Source organism: Siniperca chuatsi, linkage group LG24, assembly GCF_020085105.1.
Source record: "Siniperca chuatsi isolate FFG_IHB_CAS linkage group LG24, ASM2008510v1, whole genome shotgun sequence".
Classification (NCBI taxonomy): Eukaryota; Metazoa; Chordata; class Actinopteri; order Centrarchiformes; family Sinipercidae; genus Siniperca; species Siniperca chuatsi.
In genome coordinates, this window is record NC_058065.1 from 16,212,226 (window position 1) to 16,228,950 (window position 16,725).

General features: G+C 39.4%; 1 protein-coding gene across 21 annotated transcripts in view; it reads left to right on the forward strand.

The window, feature by feature from the left end:
* LOC122872195 (diacylglycerol kinase zeta-like) overlaps positions 1-16,725 on the forward strand; it is a 172,020-nt gene that overhangs the window by 94,664 nt on the left and 60,631 nt on the right. For all 21 annotated transcript variants that reach the window (XR_006377047.1, XR_006377048.1, XM_044188106.1 and 18 more), the window contains one exon: positions 16,128-16,194. Coding sequence is in view for 19 of the 21 variants with exons in the window: in XM_044188106.1 (XP_044044041.1) it covers positions 16,128-16,194 (67 nt within the window). In the remaining 2 variants the exon portion in view is untranslated. The remainder of the gene's footprint in view (positions 1-16,127; positions 16,195-16,725) is intronic.

A 16,725-nucleotide genomic window follows, 5' to 3' on the forward strand; every position in this document is an offset into this window, starting at 1 on the left:
GATTTTAAATTCTATTCTGGATTTTATAGGGAGCCAGTGCAGAGAAGCTAATATTGGATAAATATGATCTCTTTTTCTATCTTGTCAGTATACATGCCACAGCATTCTGGATCAACTGGGGAGTCTTAAGGGACTTATTCAGGCAGCCTGATAGTAAGGAATTGCAATTGTCCAACCCATAAATAACAAATGCGTCATTTTGAGACAGGATGTGCCTGATTTTTGCAATGCTTCCTAGGTGAAAGAAGGCAATACTTGACGTTTGTTTTATGTGGGAGTTAAAGGATAAATCCTGATCAAAGATAACTCTGAGGTTCCTTACGATGGTACTGGAGGCCAGGGCAATGCCATCTATAGCAACTATATCTTTAGACAATGGGTCTCTGAGGTTTTTGGGGCCAAGTAAAATAACTTCAGTTTAACATCAGAAAATTGCAGGACATCCAGGTTTTTATGTCCTTAATGCACGCTTGAAGTTTAGTTAACTGGTTAGTTTCATCTGGCTTCATAGATATAATTGGATATCGTCCGCATAACAATGAAAGTTTATGGAGTGTTTCCTAATAATACAACGATGAAGTGATGACATTTTTTACCCAAAAGGTCAACTTTACTGGGACATCATATTGTCCTGGAAAAACACCTTTTTGGCCATTATTTAACACCATAACTCAGGAACAGAAGGGGAGATTGTGACCATATTTCATAGTTGGTCGGACACTGAATAGGTGACACTTTGGATTAAAGGTCAAAGGTCAAAATGGGTTTTTAGCCATAATTTTAGAATAAATTGGGTGATTCCAGATTTCACACACGTTAACTGGGGTGGGATGACACAATGAGTAAACAATAACTAGCACAGTACGTGATTTCCTCCGTCTTGTCCATTCTGCCTTTCACTTCCTGCCTCATTCTGAATTTTGAGCGTCATCAGAATCACGTGACTGCGAACAACGTATCGGAGCGTGCCTAGCTAATCGTGATCCTGTGAGTGAGTGAGTGAGTTTCACCTACAGCTCAGGCTTTGCATCTAAAAATGCCAGGAGAAAACAATGGCACCACATTTTGTGTAGCTATACTCTATGAGAATCCATCTTGACATAGTAACCAAGTACATATGTACCTGTTTAGCCAATACATCTATGATAATCGTTCATTAATCAGTTCAACAAAGTATATTCACTGGAATCATACATATGTATCATCAATATAGTGATAACTTCTATTTAGCCAAAAAATACACTTTATACCTTTTATTCAATCCCATAAAAAGTATTCACTACATATAGTATATTATATGAGTCTGGACAGACATGGATGTAAACTGCAACTTGACTGGTTGGTGGAGGCATACAACCTCAGGGCTGTAATTCTAGTGATTTCCTGATATTGTTAGGAGACAAAAATACATACAGTTTTGTTTCCACAGAGATTAGTTTCCCCCATGTGTCTCAGTACTACAGCATGATGCATGGACTATTGTCTGTGAATATTGGCGTGTATGTGTTTGTGACCTTTACTAAGTGAATTTATTAACTGTGTGTCTGTCTCAATGTGCTTATGGCGTCCATATTCTGTTATATGTGTGCAGCCAAGTTTATTGGTGAGTTTATTGTATTGTGATTGTTAATTGCGTATTCCTATAATGTAGAGGTGATTTACTCTGTTCAGAGGCTGTTGGGTCTGAAGACATAAAACAACTGCTCAGTGACTAAAAGTTAGCCTTTTATTTTTCATTGTTCCTTTATGGGGTTATAACAGGGTTATTTAGGTAGTCTCTTTGAGGTCTTCTCATGAGAGGCCTGACAACCAAAACAACCAAGGGAAAAAGATCATTCACAGTACAGTTCTAATGTTTGAAGAATCTTTTTTGTGTTGTATTCAGGATAACTTCATTGTTCAATAAACACACTTATCATATTTTATTCTGTCACACAGTCGGCAGTAGACAGGATCAGACAGAAACCCTAATTGTAAATGTTGTAAATGAAACTCAAAGAGATTGTTATTCTTGTTTAAAATTAAAATAATTGTAAAAATTTAACAAATAATTTAGTGGCAGTCTAATTCTTGCCAGGTGCACAAAAGACATTGCACAATCATGCATTATTGGCACTAAGGGCCCGATTTTAATTGTGCAAGCGCAGCGACATGTGCAACGTAGATCTTGGGCGCACGGACTGTGTGAGCTTCACCACCTGCTATTTTGGTTCTTTTGTGTGCAGTGACGGGTGTGGTGATTTAATAAATACACTCAGCCAGTCACATCACTGGTCTCAACAGCTGAGCCGATCACAACAAAGCATGGCAACATCAGTTCAACAAATGGAAAGATGTGGCATGACGAGAGCAGACAGGACCACAAATTTGCAGCCAGAGGCAGACGGTGTGGGGATTTATTTCACAGTTGAAAAGTGCACTATATGTGCACCACAAGTACATGTATTCCTGTTTAGCCAATACATCTATGATAATCCATCAATAATCACTTCAACAAATTATATTCACTGGATTCATACATACAGTGTGATCAATATAGTACAATAACTAGCACACTATATACATCAATATAGTGATAACTTCTATTTAGCCAAAAAATACACTTTATACCCATTTATTCAATTCCATACAAGTATTCACCACATATATGAGATACGTATATATGACAGACATGGATGTAAACTGCAACTTTACTGGTTGGCGGAGGCATACAACCGCGGGGCGGTAATTCTAGTTTTTTCCTGTCTTAACTTCTTTCCTCCCAGTGGCCGGGGTGATATTGCTGCTGGGATACTGCTGCATGTCACCCTGACATGTGTGGTGGAAGAGATGAGGTGTCCTTTTACAGCACACTGCTAGTCTATGCAACCTAAATTGTGTTCACAAAACATATAGCTCTGCAGTCCTCTCCATGTCTGTGGTTTGTAGAAGCAGACTTAGAACCACTTAACCAGTTTTTCCTTCTCATTTTTAAATTAGACCAGATCCCTTTTTGAAATCACAATAATATTAATCACAAAGTACAGAATTAAACAAATAATGGCTTTGTCCTACATCCACCACCATCTTCTAATCGATAGAAATCAGTACGGTGAGACTGATACCTCTGTACTAAAATACAAACAGTGTATGGGTTTCCAAAATAACCCAAAGGACTGTTCAAGATATGACTTGTTAGTATTTTCCAATCTTCCACCTCCATGGTTAAGGTCTGGTTTGGTTTAGACAACTAATACTACTTGGTTAAGGTTAGATTGCCATCATGGTTAAAGAGAAATCATCCAAAAATCACTTCATGACAATGGAATCACCACAATCAGTGGTTTAGCTTGTGGAGGTGAAGTAAAGTTGTAAGTTAAGAATTCAACTTCGGTGAACTTTGACATGCAAATTCATGCAGTTGGTCAATTGCAAACTACGTATTTTGATGGTTCTGAACTTTAAGAGAAAAGAGAGAATTGTAGAGTTCAAAATGGAGGAAGCACAAAAGTAGTCGCTACCTATACATTCACCAAGCTTCTAGCACCTTCTATTGAATATGAAAGGTGTTGTACTTTCATAGGGTATGATGTATAAGTGTTCTCCAGGGTTTGTCAGTATACTGTGACATCACTGTTGGGTGTCGTTACATATGCAACAGAGCACACTGGTCACAGAGAACACATTTGAAACTTTCAGCCTGAGATTGCAGTGAAACACTGCTGTTCAGCCTGGTGTTAAATTGTGATACTTGAGAAAAAAGAAAATTGTCCATATTGCCCACCTCAATCTATGAGTAGTGATATTTCCTACTACAGTGACACGTCCACATGTTAACAACCCTTGTGAAGGGTATAAATGGCCATTTAACTAGGTTTAATCCAGCAGAGCTTTGTTAACTGTGTTTGTCTTAAAAGGTGGGGTATGCAATACTGGAGAAATCCAATACCATGACAAATACCATGATATAGAGCTAAGAACGACACGTAATGGCTAGGTTTTGGGTTAGCAAACTGTCGCTACAAGTAAGGCCTACTGCTACAGTAAAAGAGGACGAGACAGTTTCCCAGAGCCAGGAAACCAGCTCCAGAAAGCGATACTCACAACTCTCCTGCTACTATAGTTAACATCACAACAATAGCATATCTTGGCAAACTAGAAAGTAAGCTGAATCTCCGTGGGCAAGTCATTTAACATTACCTGACACACAAATCATGGCTGGAATTGTTACGGACAGAGTAGGCCAGAGACACAGCTAGTTTTTATTATACACGATGTAAACAGACAGAGTTGACGGTACTGATACCGTCCTTTGGCTAGCCACGGTGGAGATCTGGGGTTGTAGAAACACACACTGGAGACCGGAGACACACGGGACAGGAATCGGGAGCTCAGGAGAAGGGAAGATGCTTGTAGATACAAGGTAGGCATCCGAGACGTTGTGATAGCAGGATACAGAGCTCTGTCCTATTACGAACAAGACCAGACACTGACTGAGGTGGTTATATACTTGGGTGATGAAGTGCAGATGAATCTCAGGTGTGTGATTAGTGACAGGTGTTTCTGATTAGTATTCTGGTGAAGGAGTGCATTGTGTATGTGGGGTTGTGGAGCCTGGCGTGTCCGTGACAGTAATAGTGTACTATTAATACTGTCACTGAACGGACAGTTAGTGGACTGTGAGGAGATATTCACTGAATTTGAAAAAAATATTGTATTGGATTAGAATTGCATACCCCACCTTTAATTCCTCAACTTGAAAAAGGAAAATGTGTTTCTGGTTTACATGATGCTTCATACATCAGGACACTGCTTAAAACCGGAGGTAATCCCATTACTTAAGTGCATGTAAATGCAGTGAACGTGAAAGTAGCTCTTGAACATGCTGTATTTAGGCAGACACTGAGGATGAGATGAAAGTCTGTGTTCTGTTCTCCTTATGTGGTTGTCATGTACCTACATCCTTCATTTCACAATGAGCTTTTCATCTTCCTCTTCAGGAGCAACACTAACTCAGTAAATGTTATTTTTAACAACACTATCCTGTTTTTATATAGGTTAGATCACTAATACTAAGAAGACAGGTCATGAGTTGTTGTCAGACTTTTTGTTGCATAGCAACCAGATGATGTAACAGTCGTTTCACCGTTTGTTCTCCTGCTCTCTCGTGACTGATGATGCTCACTTGTGCAGTTTATGATTGAGTAGGAGAAAAATAGCCCATTTCTGATAATGACCTAAACTTCAGTTATTGCAGTATATTCAGTACATTCAATCACTCTGTGACCAGAAAAATGCTGTATGATGTTTGTTTTGCTATCAAACATCAAGACAAACAAACTTTACATTTGAAACATCTTCTGTCATCAGGATAAGGTGTTCCATGTGGATCTTTTAGTGCCATAAGAAAGACCAGTTTAGAAAGACAACATTTTCTCACCAGTGTGGCCTCACCGCTGTACCGTGACTCCACTTCAAGACATCATGGTCCAAGTTTACGTACAGGTGTATGAAAGCACAGGGCAAATTTTAGCTGCAAGAGGGAGGCACAATGCAAATACCATGTAGATTTTTTTTTAATAGTACAATAGTAATTGTAGTGTTAATATTAATAAATTAGTAATAATAGGAATGACAGCTATAGGAAAAATAATGTCAGTATTAGTAACAAAGCCAATAACAACAACTGTAGTAGCAGTTGTCGAGCAGGAACACAGGGGCAGCAGGTGGCCCACAACCACAGAATCAGTCTCTGCAGCTCTGGAGGCAAAAATAATTGCTGAAAGCGACAGAAGGAGAGAGGAGAGAAATGAGAAAGCACAAAGAGAGAAGATGTTGAGTTAGTAACATGCAGTAATGGGATAAAAATGCATACAGATAGAGAAGGAGAGAGGAAAGAGGTGCCTCATGGGAAGTCTCCCGGCAGTCTAGGCCTATAGCAGCATAACTAAGGGATGGTTCAGGACTCACTCAATCCAGCCCTAACTATAACCTTTATCAAAGAGGAAAGTCTTAAGCCTACTCTTAAATGTGGAGATGGTGTTAGCCTCCCAAACCCAAACTGGAATCTGATTCCACAGGAGAGGAGCTTGATAACGGAAGGCTCTGGCTCCCATTCTACTTTTGGAGACTCTAGGAACCACAAGTAACCCTTCACTTGCGCTCCTGTATGCACACCTGCAAACATTCACAATTATGTCAGTTCTGCTGGCCGGCATGTGTCTCTCAAAATTTGCAACATACAGTCCTATCTTTGAAATAAATTTATTGGTTGACAAATTCATTCATCACAGACTCCTAGATATTTTTGTGGTGCACTCACTCTTTGTCTGCTGTCCTTAAGCTTTCTACAGAATAAGGGTTAATTCACATTTTTCTTCTCCACCACGATCTTCACCTGCACTATTTGCTCCTTTGTCTTTAGAGGCGTAGAACAGGCCTTCGAAAATTGTGTGAACCTTAAAAAGGTGCATCTCACTGCTGACACCTGGAGTGGCTGATGCTCCTGTTTGATAAATAACACACATGACTCCTGGTGCAGAATGAATCAGAAAGAAGCCTAGAAGGCTTACTAAATCTGACCGAGACAGAGAAGGAATTCAGCAACTTTATGTGTAAGAAGACGAACAGGACTGAATGGAGAAGAGACAGGAGAAGAAAGAAGGTGAAGAAGAGAAGAGTCAGTCAGACAAGTTCAGCTTTTGAGTTTGTCAGTTGACTATAAAAGCCTGCGGGCAGTTTACTTAGCTTGAGACTGCTGCTGAGCTCGACAGCAGGATTAAATAAGTACAGACAAACGCAGAGAAGGAGAGTAGGAGAGGTGTTTACTTCAGCCAGCCTTTCTGTCACAGTCTGCATGAAAGGTTTGCTGTTTGAAAGGAAAATTACTTTCTTTGGGTTGTTTTCCTCCTGTCACATCTATTGGAAGGAGACTTTTTACATTCAGTCACTTCTCTGCAGTGCTGAACTGAAATAAGTTGTTTTGTATTTCATTGAAGCTGCCAAAACAGCATTGATTATCTGTAAATTTGATCAGTTTTATGCTAAAAATCCTGAGTATTCACTATTTTGCCAAGATTTTATCCCAGTCACTGTGGAAAAGCTCTTACACAGCATGAGACCAGTGATGGCAACTGTATGACATGAGAGCCCAGAGTCTGCAGGTTTCCATTCAGACCACTGCATTTCACTTAGCACTGTGCTGTGTAGAGATGTTGATAAAGTAACCAAAGTTAAGTCTTCAGACCCTGGGAGACTTTCAAAACTGTGATAATTTTGGCAGTTGATTTTGATGTAGTTGTAGTCTTACTGTCCTGACGAAAATGTATGCTAATTGTAATTGTTAGTTTTAGTCAACAAAAACGAAAGACATTTTAGTCTAGTTTTCATCAGTGACATTTTATTCTCGTTTTTGTCATGTCATTTAAAATTTTTGTTTTCAAATTATTTCAAGGATATAGCTTTCGCCATCTTTGTTGTGTACAATATTGTGTATTGAGAGGTTAGGCACATGGCAGAAGTTAGCCTTCAGGGCTTTCTGGCAGAAAGGCTTCAAGAAGTCAGTTGATGTAGTATACAGAACGACAAAGTCTGCATAGTGAGCAGGGATGGGTGGATGGGCCAACACAGGACTTTCGTGTCCCTTCGCTGTTCGTGTCCCTTGTGAAACCAAACCATGACTTTTTCCTAAACCTAACCAAGTAGTTTTGGTGCCTAAACCTAACCACACTGTGACCATTTAGGCACCAAAAGTACTTGGTTAGGTTTAGGCACCAAAGCTACTTGGTTAAGCTTTCTGGCAGAAAGGCCATCAAGGCAAACTTCTCCCAAACTTCTCCGAGGTTAGAAGAAAAAGCACTGTTTACCACAGCTTCCTGTTCTCTCCACTGCAGAGTAGTGACTCATTCAGAAGCATTCAGAAGTGACTCATTCATTAAAATATTGTTCATTGTATAAGTAAGTTTTTATATAAGTACTTTAATTGTTTGGAAATTCATCTTTTCACTCTGTTGAATTTTTTTTTGACACAAAGACCGTTAAGGGTTCAGTGCCTTGCTCAAGGGCACCCATGAGGTGAACTGGTACCTCTCCAGCTACCACACCCTATACCGTCTGGTCCGAGCTGGACTTGAACCAGCTACCCTCTGGTTCCCAGGCAAATTGGTTGGGTTTAGGCACCAAACCTAAACGGAGCTACTACTGCTAATGGCTGGGTTTACTGTAGCTTGAGAGCACAAACTAAAATATTGCAGTTGGATTTTTTTAATGAACATCTAGAGGAAGATTTGGATGGTTGACTGCCAACATTAATCTTGGAATTTACTCATTCCTTCTGATAGCAACACGAAAGATAGATAGATTTGAACGGGGCATCAAGGAAGCCATTTTTGTAAAAAAAGAGAACCCCTCTTTGAACAGAAATGGTGGTCTGAGATTCAATCTGCCCAAAGTCTATCAGAGTGTATTATCACCTTGGTCATGCCAATCACATGCTAATCAGGTACTTAACAGTGATGAAGTAGATGCAGCCAGAAAACAATAGGCCTGATTACTGATTACTGATTACTGGGCCATCTTGGAAACTATTAGGTCAGTTTCAGGTGAAACTAGCTATTAACAGATACTCAGGCAGATTCCTTCCTGAGGGCAGGACTTATGTAACACAGAGTAGCTTAAAATCTAGTTCCCGTCCCATTTTTTTCACAATTGAGAATGACTTCCGGATGGGAACCGAAACATCTTGATTCTGAAAACAGTGTCCAGATGACTACGACTGAAACCTTTTCTACGATAGAACACTCCTGGACGAATGAGGGACAACACCGTCTAACACGAAAGATAGCGGACTGAAAGTAACGTTACAGTTACATCTACATCTACCTCCATAATCACTTGAAAATGTTACATTAGCTTTCTTTTTATTATTCATTATCATTATGTTTTCGAGTTGTCTGTCTGTCCGTCCATCCGTCGCATTCTTGTTAATGCGATATCGCAGGAATGCCTCAAGGGAATTTCTTCAAATTTGGCACAAATGTCCACTTGGACTCAAGGATGAACTGATTAGATTTTGGTGGTCAAAAGTTACTGTGTTCTCTCAAAGCACGTTTTTGGCCATAACTCAAGAATTCTTACGCTAATTATGACAAAATTTCACACAAATGTCTAATAGGTTAAAATGAAGAAGTGATGATGTTTTATATCCATAAGGTCAATGGTCAACTTCACTGTGACATCATAATGTTCGTGAACAGAAGGAGAGGTTGTAACCATATTTCACAGTTGGTCGGACACTGAATAGGTGACACTTTTGACTCAAAGGTCATTGTGACTGGGACGACACAATGAGTAAACAATAACTAGCACAGTATGGGCTTTCCTCCATCTCATCCATTCTACCTTTCACTTCCTGCCTCATTCTGAATTTCAAGCATCATCGCAATCATGTGACCGCAAACAACGTATTGGGGTGTGGTTAATTGTGATCCCGTGAGTGAGTTTCACCTACAGCTTCACATCTAAAAATGCTAGGAGAAAACAAAAGCATCACATTTTGGGTAGCTATACTCTATAAGAATCCATCTTTACATAGTAATCAAGTGTAACGTGTACCTGTTTAGCCAAAACATCTATGATAATAATCCTTCGTTAATCAATTCAACAATGTATATTCATTAGTGATAACTTCCATTTAGCCAAAAAATACACTTTATACCTTTTATTCAATTCCTAGTATTCACTACATACAGTATATGAGTCTGGACAGACATGGATGTAAACTGCAATTTGACTGGTTGGTGGAGGCATACAACCTCGGGGTGGTAATTCTAGTTTATAAATGTCGGCATGCTGCCGGCATGCTGCATGCCACGCTCCAATACCTTGTTTGCAGTCACATGATTCCGATGATTCTGGCATGCTGCCAATGCTGCCAGCATGCTGCCGGCATGTTTTGGTAGTTTGTCGCAGCTGTTTTATTGCTGCTTCTTGTCTAATTCTCAGTGGATTGTAGAATAATTAAATTTTCTTCTAAAAACCGGTAAGTCAGATGACATTACTGACAGAGACGGAATATCACTGAATACAAGATTTTTCTTATTAACAGTAGTGCAACAGATCAAGCTGCTTAATCAACTTCTCAACAATAGATATTTTGGGTGACAGAGGATACTGTATCACACCCATTGAAATATAACTATTTAAGTGATCACATTTGGAATCATTAGACCCAAGTTTGTTTGATCGGGAACCAAAGTTTAGCCATTCTCTCCTCAATTATTGCTTACCTTGATTTACACTCAGCTATCAGTTTATCAGGTCCTCCTAGCTCAAATTAATGCAGTCTAATCTAACAGCCCTACAATAAATCCCACAGTACCTTCATGCAGGTTATAATGTTGCCTTTTTGTTGAAACTATTTTAGAGAGGTGTTGATTCAACTTCAATGTTATACAGAGAAAAGTTTCTAGTATTTAGTCTACCCTCATAGATAGAAATAGGATTGCCAAATATTACAAAATTACACATCTCAGTGTAATGCAACACAATTAAACATCACCACCAGTTTGCAGGAAGATACTATGAAACTGTAGCTGCTGAAGCTACAAGCTACTCTTCACTGGAAGTAGTAGCTTATTACACATGCACTCATTATTTTTCAGTATAATTTATTACAACACAGTCGATTAAATGACTTTTAAAAGTAAGTATCATTAAATTAATTGAACGGTGTGTGTGTACATAATGTACGTAAAGCAGTAACATTTTTGGGCTCTTTGTGTCTGGCTGGTTCGCAACCTGCAATAGGAGGTTAAAAGAATGGATCAGCGAGTGAAGGAGAGCCGCGCTGACCAGGTCTCCAGAGCAGGCTCCGTCCCTCAGGACTCTTCTTCTTCTTCTTCTTCTTCTTCTTCTTCTTCTTCCTCCATCAAACCAGCCAGCGGCTCCATTCTTTCTTTAATCAGCAACAAACTGCGGGTAGCAGCACAATCATTTCTAATAATTTTTCTTTCTACAGAAAGCAAAATGTAGCAATGCAGCATTCGGTCGCATCAGCACGCTACTTAGTGGAAACATAAGCTTGCTACTGGAAATGTTACATGGTTTTAAAAAACAGCTATATAGCTATAATACCTGACTGCTACTGGGAAATTTAATTAGTAGCGTCATTACATGTGGTGTCACTACTCCCCAACACAAAGCAGCACAAACAGCCTCTAAAATGACCATAAAGTTGAATCAACACCTCTCTAAAACAGTTTCAACAAAAACTGAACATCAGAACCTTCATGAAGGGAGGATTTACTGCAGAGCTGTTGGGTTATACTGCATTCATTTTAGCTAGGAGGACACAACAAATTTGATCCAAAGTGCTTTACAGCACATAAAGAAAGAACAAAAGAACATACAACATATGGCCTCAGACAAATGCAGGGGACAATTCAAAGTCAGGCACAGTTAACAGAGTTAGTGAGTAAAAGTGTGTTTAAAGTTTAAAACATCAGTGAGAAGAACAAATTGATGGAGGAAAAGAATCTCACAGTTTTGGGGAGAAAGCTCTATCACCAGAACATTTAGTCCTTTGTCTGTGGAAAGGCAGGAGTCTTTGGTTGGAGGATCTGAGGTGAGGTGTGGTACAGGGGCAAGAGTTCACAGATAGAGGCAGAGCTAAAACCATTTAGTGCTGTGTAAACAAAGAACAAGGTTTTAAACTTCACTCTACAGCTAACAGGGAGCCAGAGCAGGGAGGCAGGAATCTCAGTAATATGGTGTCTGTTTTTTGATCTTGTTAAAAGTCTTGCTGCAGCATTCTGAGTTAATTGGAGGCTGGATGAAAAGGAGTCTGAATTTTTTTTTTTAGTTGCAGTAATGAAGCGAGTGGATATGACAACTTTCTCCAGGTCACAGACACAGAATTCTCCTGAGTTTTCAAACATTACAAAGCTGATTGAAGTTGAATTTAATTTTCATTCATCTGGTTTATTGGTTTATTAAACTTCAGTGCTGAATCAAATATGACTCCAGATTTTTTGCATATGTTTTCACATAAGGAGATAATGTCCCAGATGTCGAGTTAGCAGAGAGTAGTAAAGTAGGATAACTTCTAATTTATTCTGAGGTCTCTTGTACCCTATTCAGGCTGACACAGAAACATGGGTCAAACCTGTCAGTATCTGTCTGAATGGCTTAATGCACACATCAGTTGATCCCTGATCATGACCTTCTTCCTGGCCTGTGTTGATCACAGGTCCGATTCTACCTTAATTTAGTGAAATTATTATGTATTTGGTAATTATGTGATGTAAATCTGTATGGAACTACACTGTTGACTGGAGTCTCTAATGGCATCAATCAGAGATAAACCTTTGACAGTGGTTTCATTTAAATGGGTCCAACACAGGTTGAATGCACTTTCAGTAGACCATCATATGCATGTCTTCTGTATGAATGGGATATTAGATTATCGTAGTAATCAGTGGTACAGTGGTGTGCAAAAGTGTTTGCCCCCTTCCTGAATTCTTATTTTTTTGCATGTTTGTCACACTTAAATGTTTCAGATCATCAAACTAATTTAAATATTAGTCAAAGATAACACAAGTAAACACAATATGCATTTTTTAATGAAGGTTGTTATTATTAAGGGAAAACAAACCTATATGGCCATGTGTGAAAAAGTGATTGCCCCCTAAACCTAATAACTGGTTGGGCCACCCTTAGCAGCAACAACTGCAATCAAGCGCTTGTGATAACTTGCAAGGAATCTTTTACAGCGCTGTGGAGGAATTTTGGCCCACTCATCTTTGCAGAATTGTAATTCAGCCACATTGGAGGGTTTTCGAGCATGAACTGCCTTTTTAAGGTCATGCAACAGCATCTCAATAGGAGTCAGGTCAGGACTTTGACTAGGCCACTCCAAAGTCTTCATTTTGTTCTTCTTCAGCCATTCAGAGATGGACTTGCCATTGTCCTGCTGCAGAACCCAAGTTCACTTCAGCTTGAGGTCACAAACAGATGGCCGGACATTCTCCTTCAGGAGTTTTTGGTAGACAGCAGAATTCATGGTTCCATTTATCACAGCAAGTCTTCCAGGTCCTGAAGCAGCAAAACAGCCCCAGACCATCACACTACCACCACCATATTTTACTGTTGGTAAGATGTTCTTTTTCTGAAATGCGGTGTTACTTTTATGCCAGATGTGATGGGACACACACCTTCCAAAAAGTTAAACTTTTCTCTCGTCAGTCCAGAGTATTTTCCCATAAGTCTTGGGGATCATCAAGATGTTTTCTGGCAAAAATGAAACGAGCCTTAATGTTCTTTTTGCTCAGCAGTGGTTTTCGTCTTGGAACTCTGCCAAGCAGGCCATTTTTGCCCAGTCTCTTTCTTATGGTGGAGTCATGAACACTGACCTTAACTGAGGCAAGTGAGGCCTGCAGTTCTTTGGATGTTGTTGTGGGGTCTCTGAATGGCTGAAGAAGAACAAAATTAAGACTTTGAAGTGGCCTAGTGGAGATAAGTTGAGCAAACTGTTTGTGAATGTTTATTCAACATGTGTTGCATAATAGCCGAAACTTATATGGATTCAGATGTGAATTCGATACAGCATTCTAGTGATGCTGACAGACGAAAAAGAACAAAATGAAGACTTTGAAGTGGCCTAGTCAAAGTCTGACCTGAATCCTATTGAGATGCTGTTGCATGACCTTAAAAAGGCAGTTTATGCTCAAAAACCCTCCAATGTGGCTGAATTACAACAATTCTGCAAAGATGAGTGAGCCAAAATTCCTCCACAGCGCTGTAAAAGATTCCTTGCAAGTTATCGCAAGCGCTTGATTGCAGTTGTTGCTGCTAAGGGTGGCCCAACCAGTTATTAAAATTTAGGGGGCAATCACTATTTCACACATGGCCATGTAGGTTTGGATTTTGTTTTCCCTTAATAATAACAACCTTCATTTAAAAACTGCATATTGTGTTTACTTGTGTTATCTTTGACTAATATTTAAATTAGTTTGATGATCTGAAACATTTAAGTGTGACAAACATGCAAAAAAATAAGAAATCAGGAAGGGGGCAAACACTTTTGCACACCACTGTATTAAGCAGTAAAGGTAGGCAAATCTGTGTGTCCTTACCTTAACAGTAAAAATTTAAATTGTATTTTTGGGTAATCTAGCCTAATGGTAAAATATTAATGTAGAAAAGGAGCAGAATGCAGAATCATTACTTCAAAGATCATGGCTATGTGGTCACAGACATCACAAGTTTGCAGTTTGAATGAGTGAATGTGGTTTTCGAAATTATCAAGTTTATTAGTAAACCTTGGAGCAGTATGGTACAGTCAGTGAATAAGCTTAAAAGAAATAACAAATGGGGTGTCGCTGGTGGTGCTGGACATTTAACTAGTCCACTCTGTGATGTGAATGCATCTGGAAGCTAATGATCAGCTGATGTGGGTCGAGTGAATGAATGGTAAATGATTGCATTAATATACTGAAGCGCTTTTATCCAAAGAGCTTTAGTAGAGCTTTTAGTACAATTTGCGTCTCATTCACCCATTCACACACACACACTCAGACTGATGTCAGCAAGCTACAAAGCAAGGTGCTGGCCTCACAATCAGGAGCAATTTGGGGCTCAGTGTGTTGCCCGAGGACACTTCAACATGTGGACAGGAGGAGCTGAGGATCAACCCAGTGATTAGTGGACGACCTGCTCGACTACCCCGCCCCCTATGATCTAATACCTTTACGTTCCTGCCTGAACTTCCTGCTATGAGCTCCACACTTCTTTGCCCTGTTTCAGAGAACGCACCTTGGCATGACAAAAATACAGCATAAATTTGGGTTCCATTTTAGGCTAACATTAGAAGATAGCAGGCTAGCCACCAACTTTATCTTCACATTCATGGACAGTGCCATGAGTGCATAATTTCCTGTGAGTTCCTGTGTGATCCAGTGAATATTGTGGGGGAGTTAGTGGTTTTTAGCTGGTCATCTGTATTTATTGTCTGTTGCTCTGTCTCTTGCTTTTTCTCTATTGTTGTTGTTGTAAAGCACTTTGTGACATCTGCTCTTGAAAGGAGCTATATAAATAAATGTATTATTATTATTATTATTATATAGAGAAGCCTTTACAGAATGGGATGCATTTTTTGGAATTGGCTACAAAAAAATGACAGTGACCCAAAAATGTCTTCAGTATTTAAGGGGAAAATCTGAAGGATCAGCAGTTTAACAACCTAATTAACAGGCCCAGTTCCCTCAGTATTTTGTTATTCTTTTTTCAAGAGCTGCTATAAAGATCAAAGTAGCTGATGAAAGATTTAACCTTAAAGATTGTCTTCATCTGGGTCAGTCAGGAATTTGGGCCTATGTCAGTTGATAATTTGTAAAATAAGCTTGTTGTCAGGCTGTTTAGCGAGAATGAGATTAAGTCATTCACACTATGCAGCCTGACTATCATTCACTAGTGCCTGGGGTTATTGACATGTTACATTTGTTATTTATTTTACACTAGGCTATCATTTATTCACTCAGATCGAGATACTGCATTTGCACACATTTCAGATTTATGGAATTTGTCTCTGGGTCCAGAGGCCTTTGATCCACACAGGTTTACTATTTCTGCCACTTTTATTATCCTTTTGGAAATTCCTTTCACCAGCAATCAAAAATCAAGTACGACAAAATGCAAGTGACACAACTATCATGTCACAAGGATTTATATAACAGAGTTATACTGGAAGGTATGTCTCGTTTATCTTTGAGCATGGGTAGTCGGTGAGGGCGGTAACCTTTATGTTTGTCCTGATGTTAACAACTCATATTCACCACCAAATGTGATACATCACTGAGGATTGCCAGCCCTTTCCTCACCACTCACTAAATAGTGCCATACTGTGTTGTTGACCCGCAATCTCACACTAGGTCTCCTAACCAAAGAAGCCAAACCTTCTGTTTCATCCATCTATTTCTTCTTATTTTCTTCCCTTGGAACTATTCTGTCAGCTTGGTGGTCCTTCTGTTCTATAAATAGATGGACCACTATTAACAAAAAGTTCCATCCTCCCATCAGCTGATCTCCTGTTCTACTGTTAGCCAGTTATCTCCTGCTCTGTAATCTAACTGTTCTGTCTGTTTGTCATTCAGGAGGAGGCAGCCAAGCCAAAGATTCTTTCCTCACAGAGATTATCTCCAAAGTGGTGTTTCCTTGACTGTAAGTAAGACACATGGGTAATAATTTACTCTTTCATCAGTTTTTCCACTACTTGGACTCTCTTACCTCAATAGCGCTTCTCCCCAGGAAGGAAGCTTTTGTTGTCAGCTTCAAATAAGTCCTAACGTATTCCTATCTGAAGTAATATCAGAACAATTCTTTAAATCAAGGACAAATTCACTCAGCCTGTATTTGCCCAACTTACAACCATCAGTTTATGTAACATTTGGACTTGAAACCCACATTGCCAGCTGACTCTATCATAGCATTTTTAAATGTTATTCATCTCTTTGTTGGGACCACTGGCACTCCACAGACGAATTTGTTCATTTGTGGGACTTTAACTGAACTTTTTATTATGAGACTGCATGTTGTTTTCTTCTGTAAACAAAGGAAAGCTATAGAACTCAGTTTCCCACAATCCTCCAGACTTCACACTTGTGAACACCCCCCATGGACCCAGCCACCATTGGTCAGTCTGACCTGTGATGTCACCAGGTCAATAAAAGGATCAGCTACGATTGTTCTGTC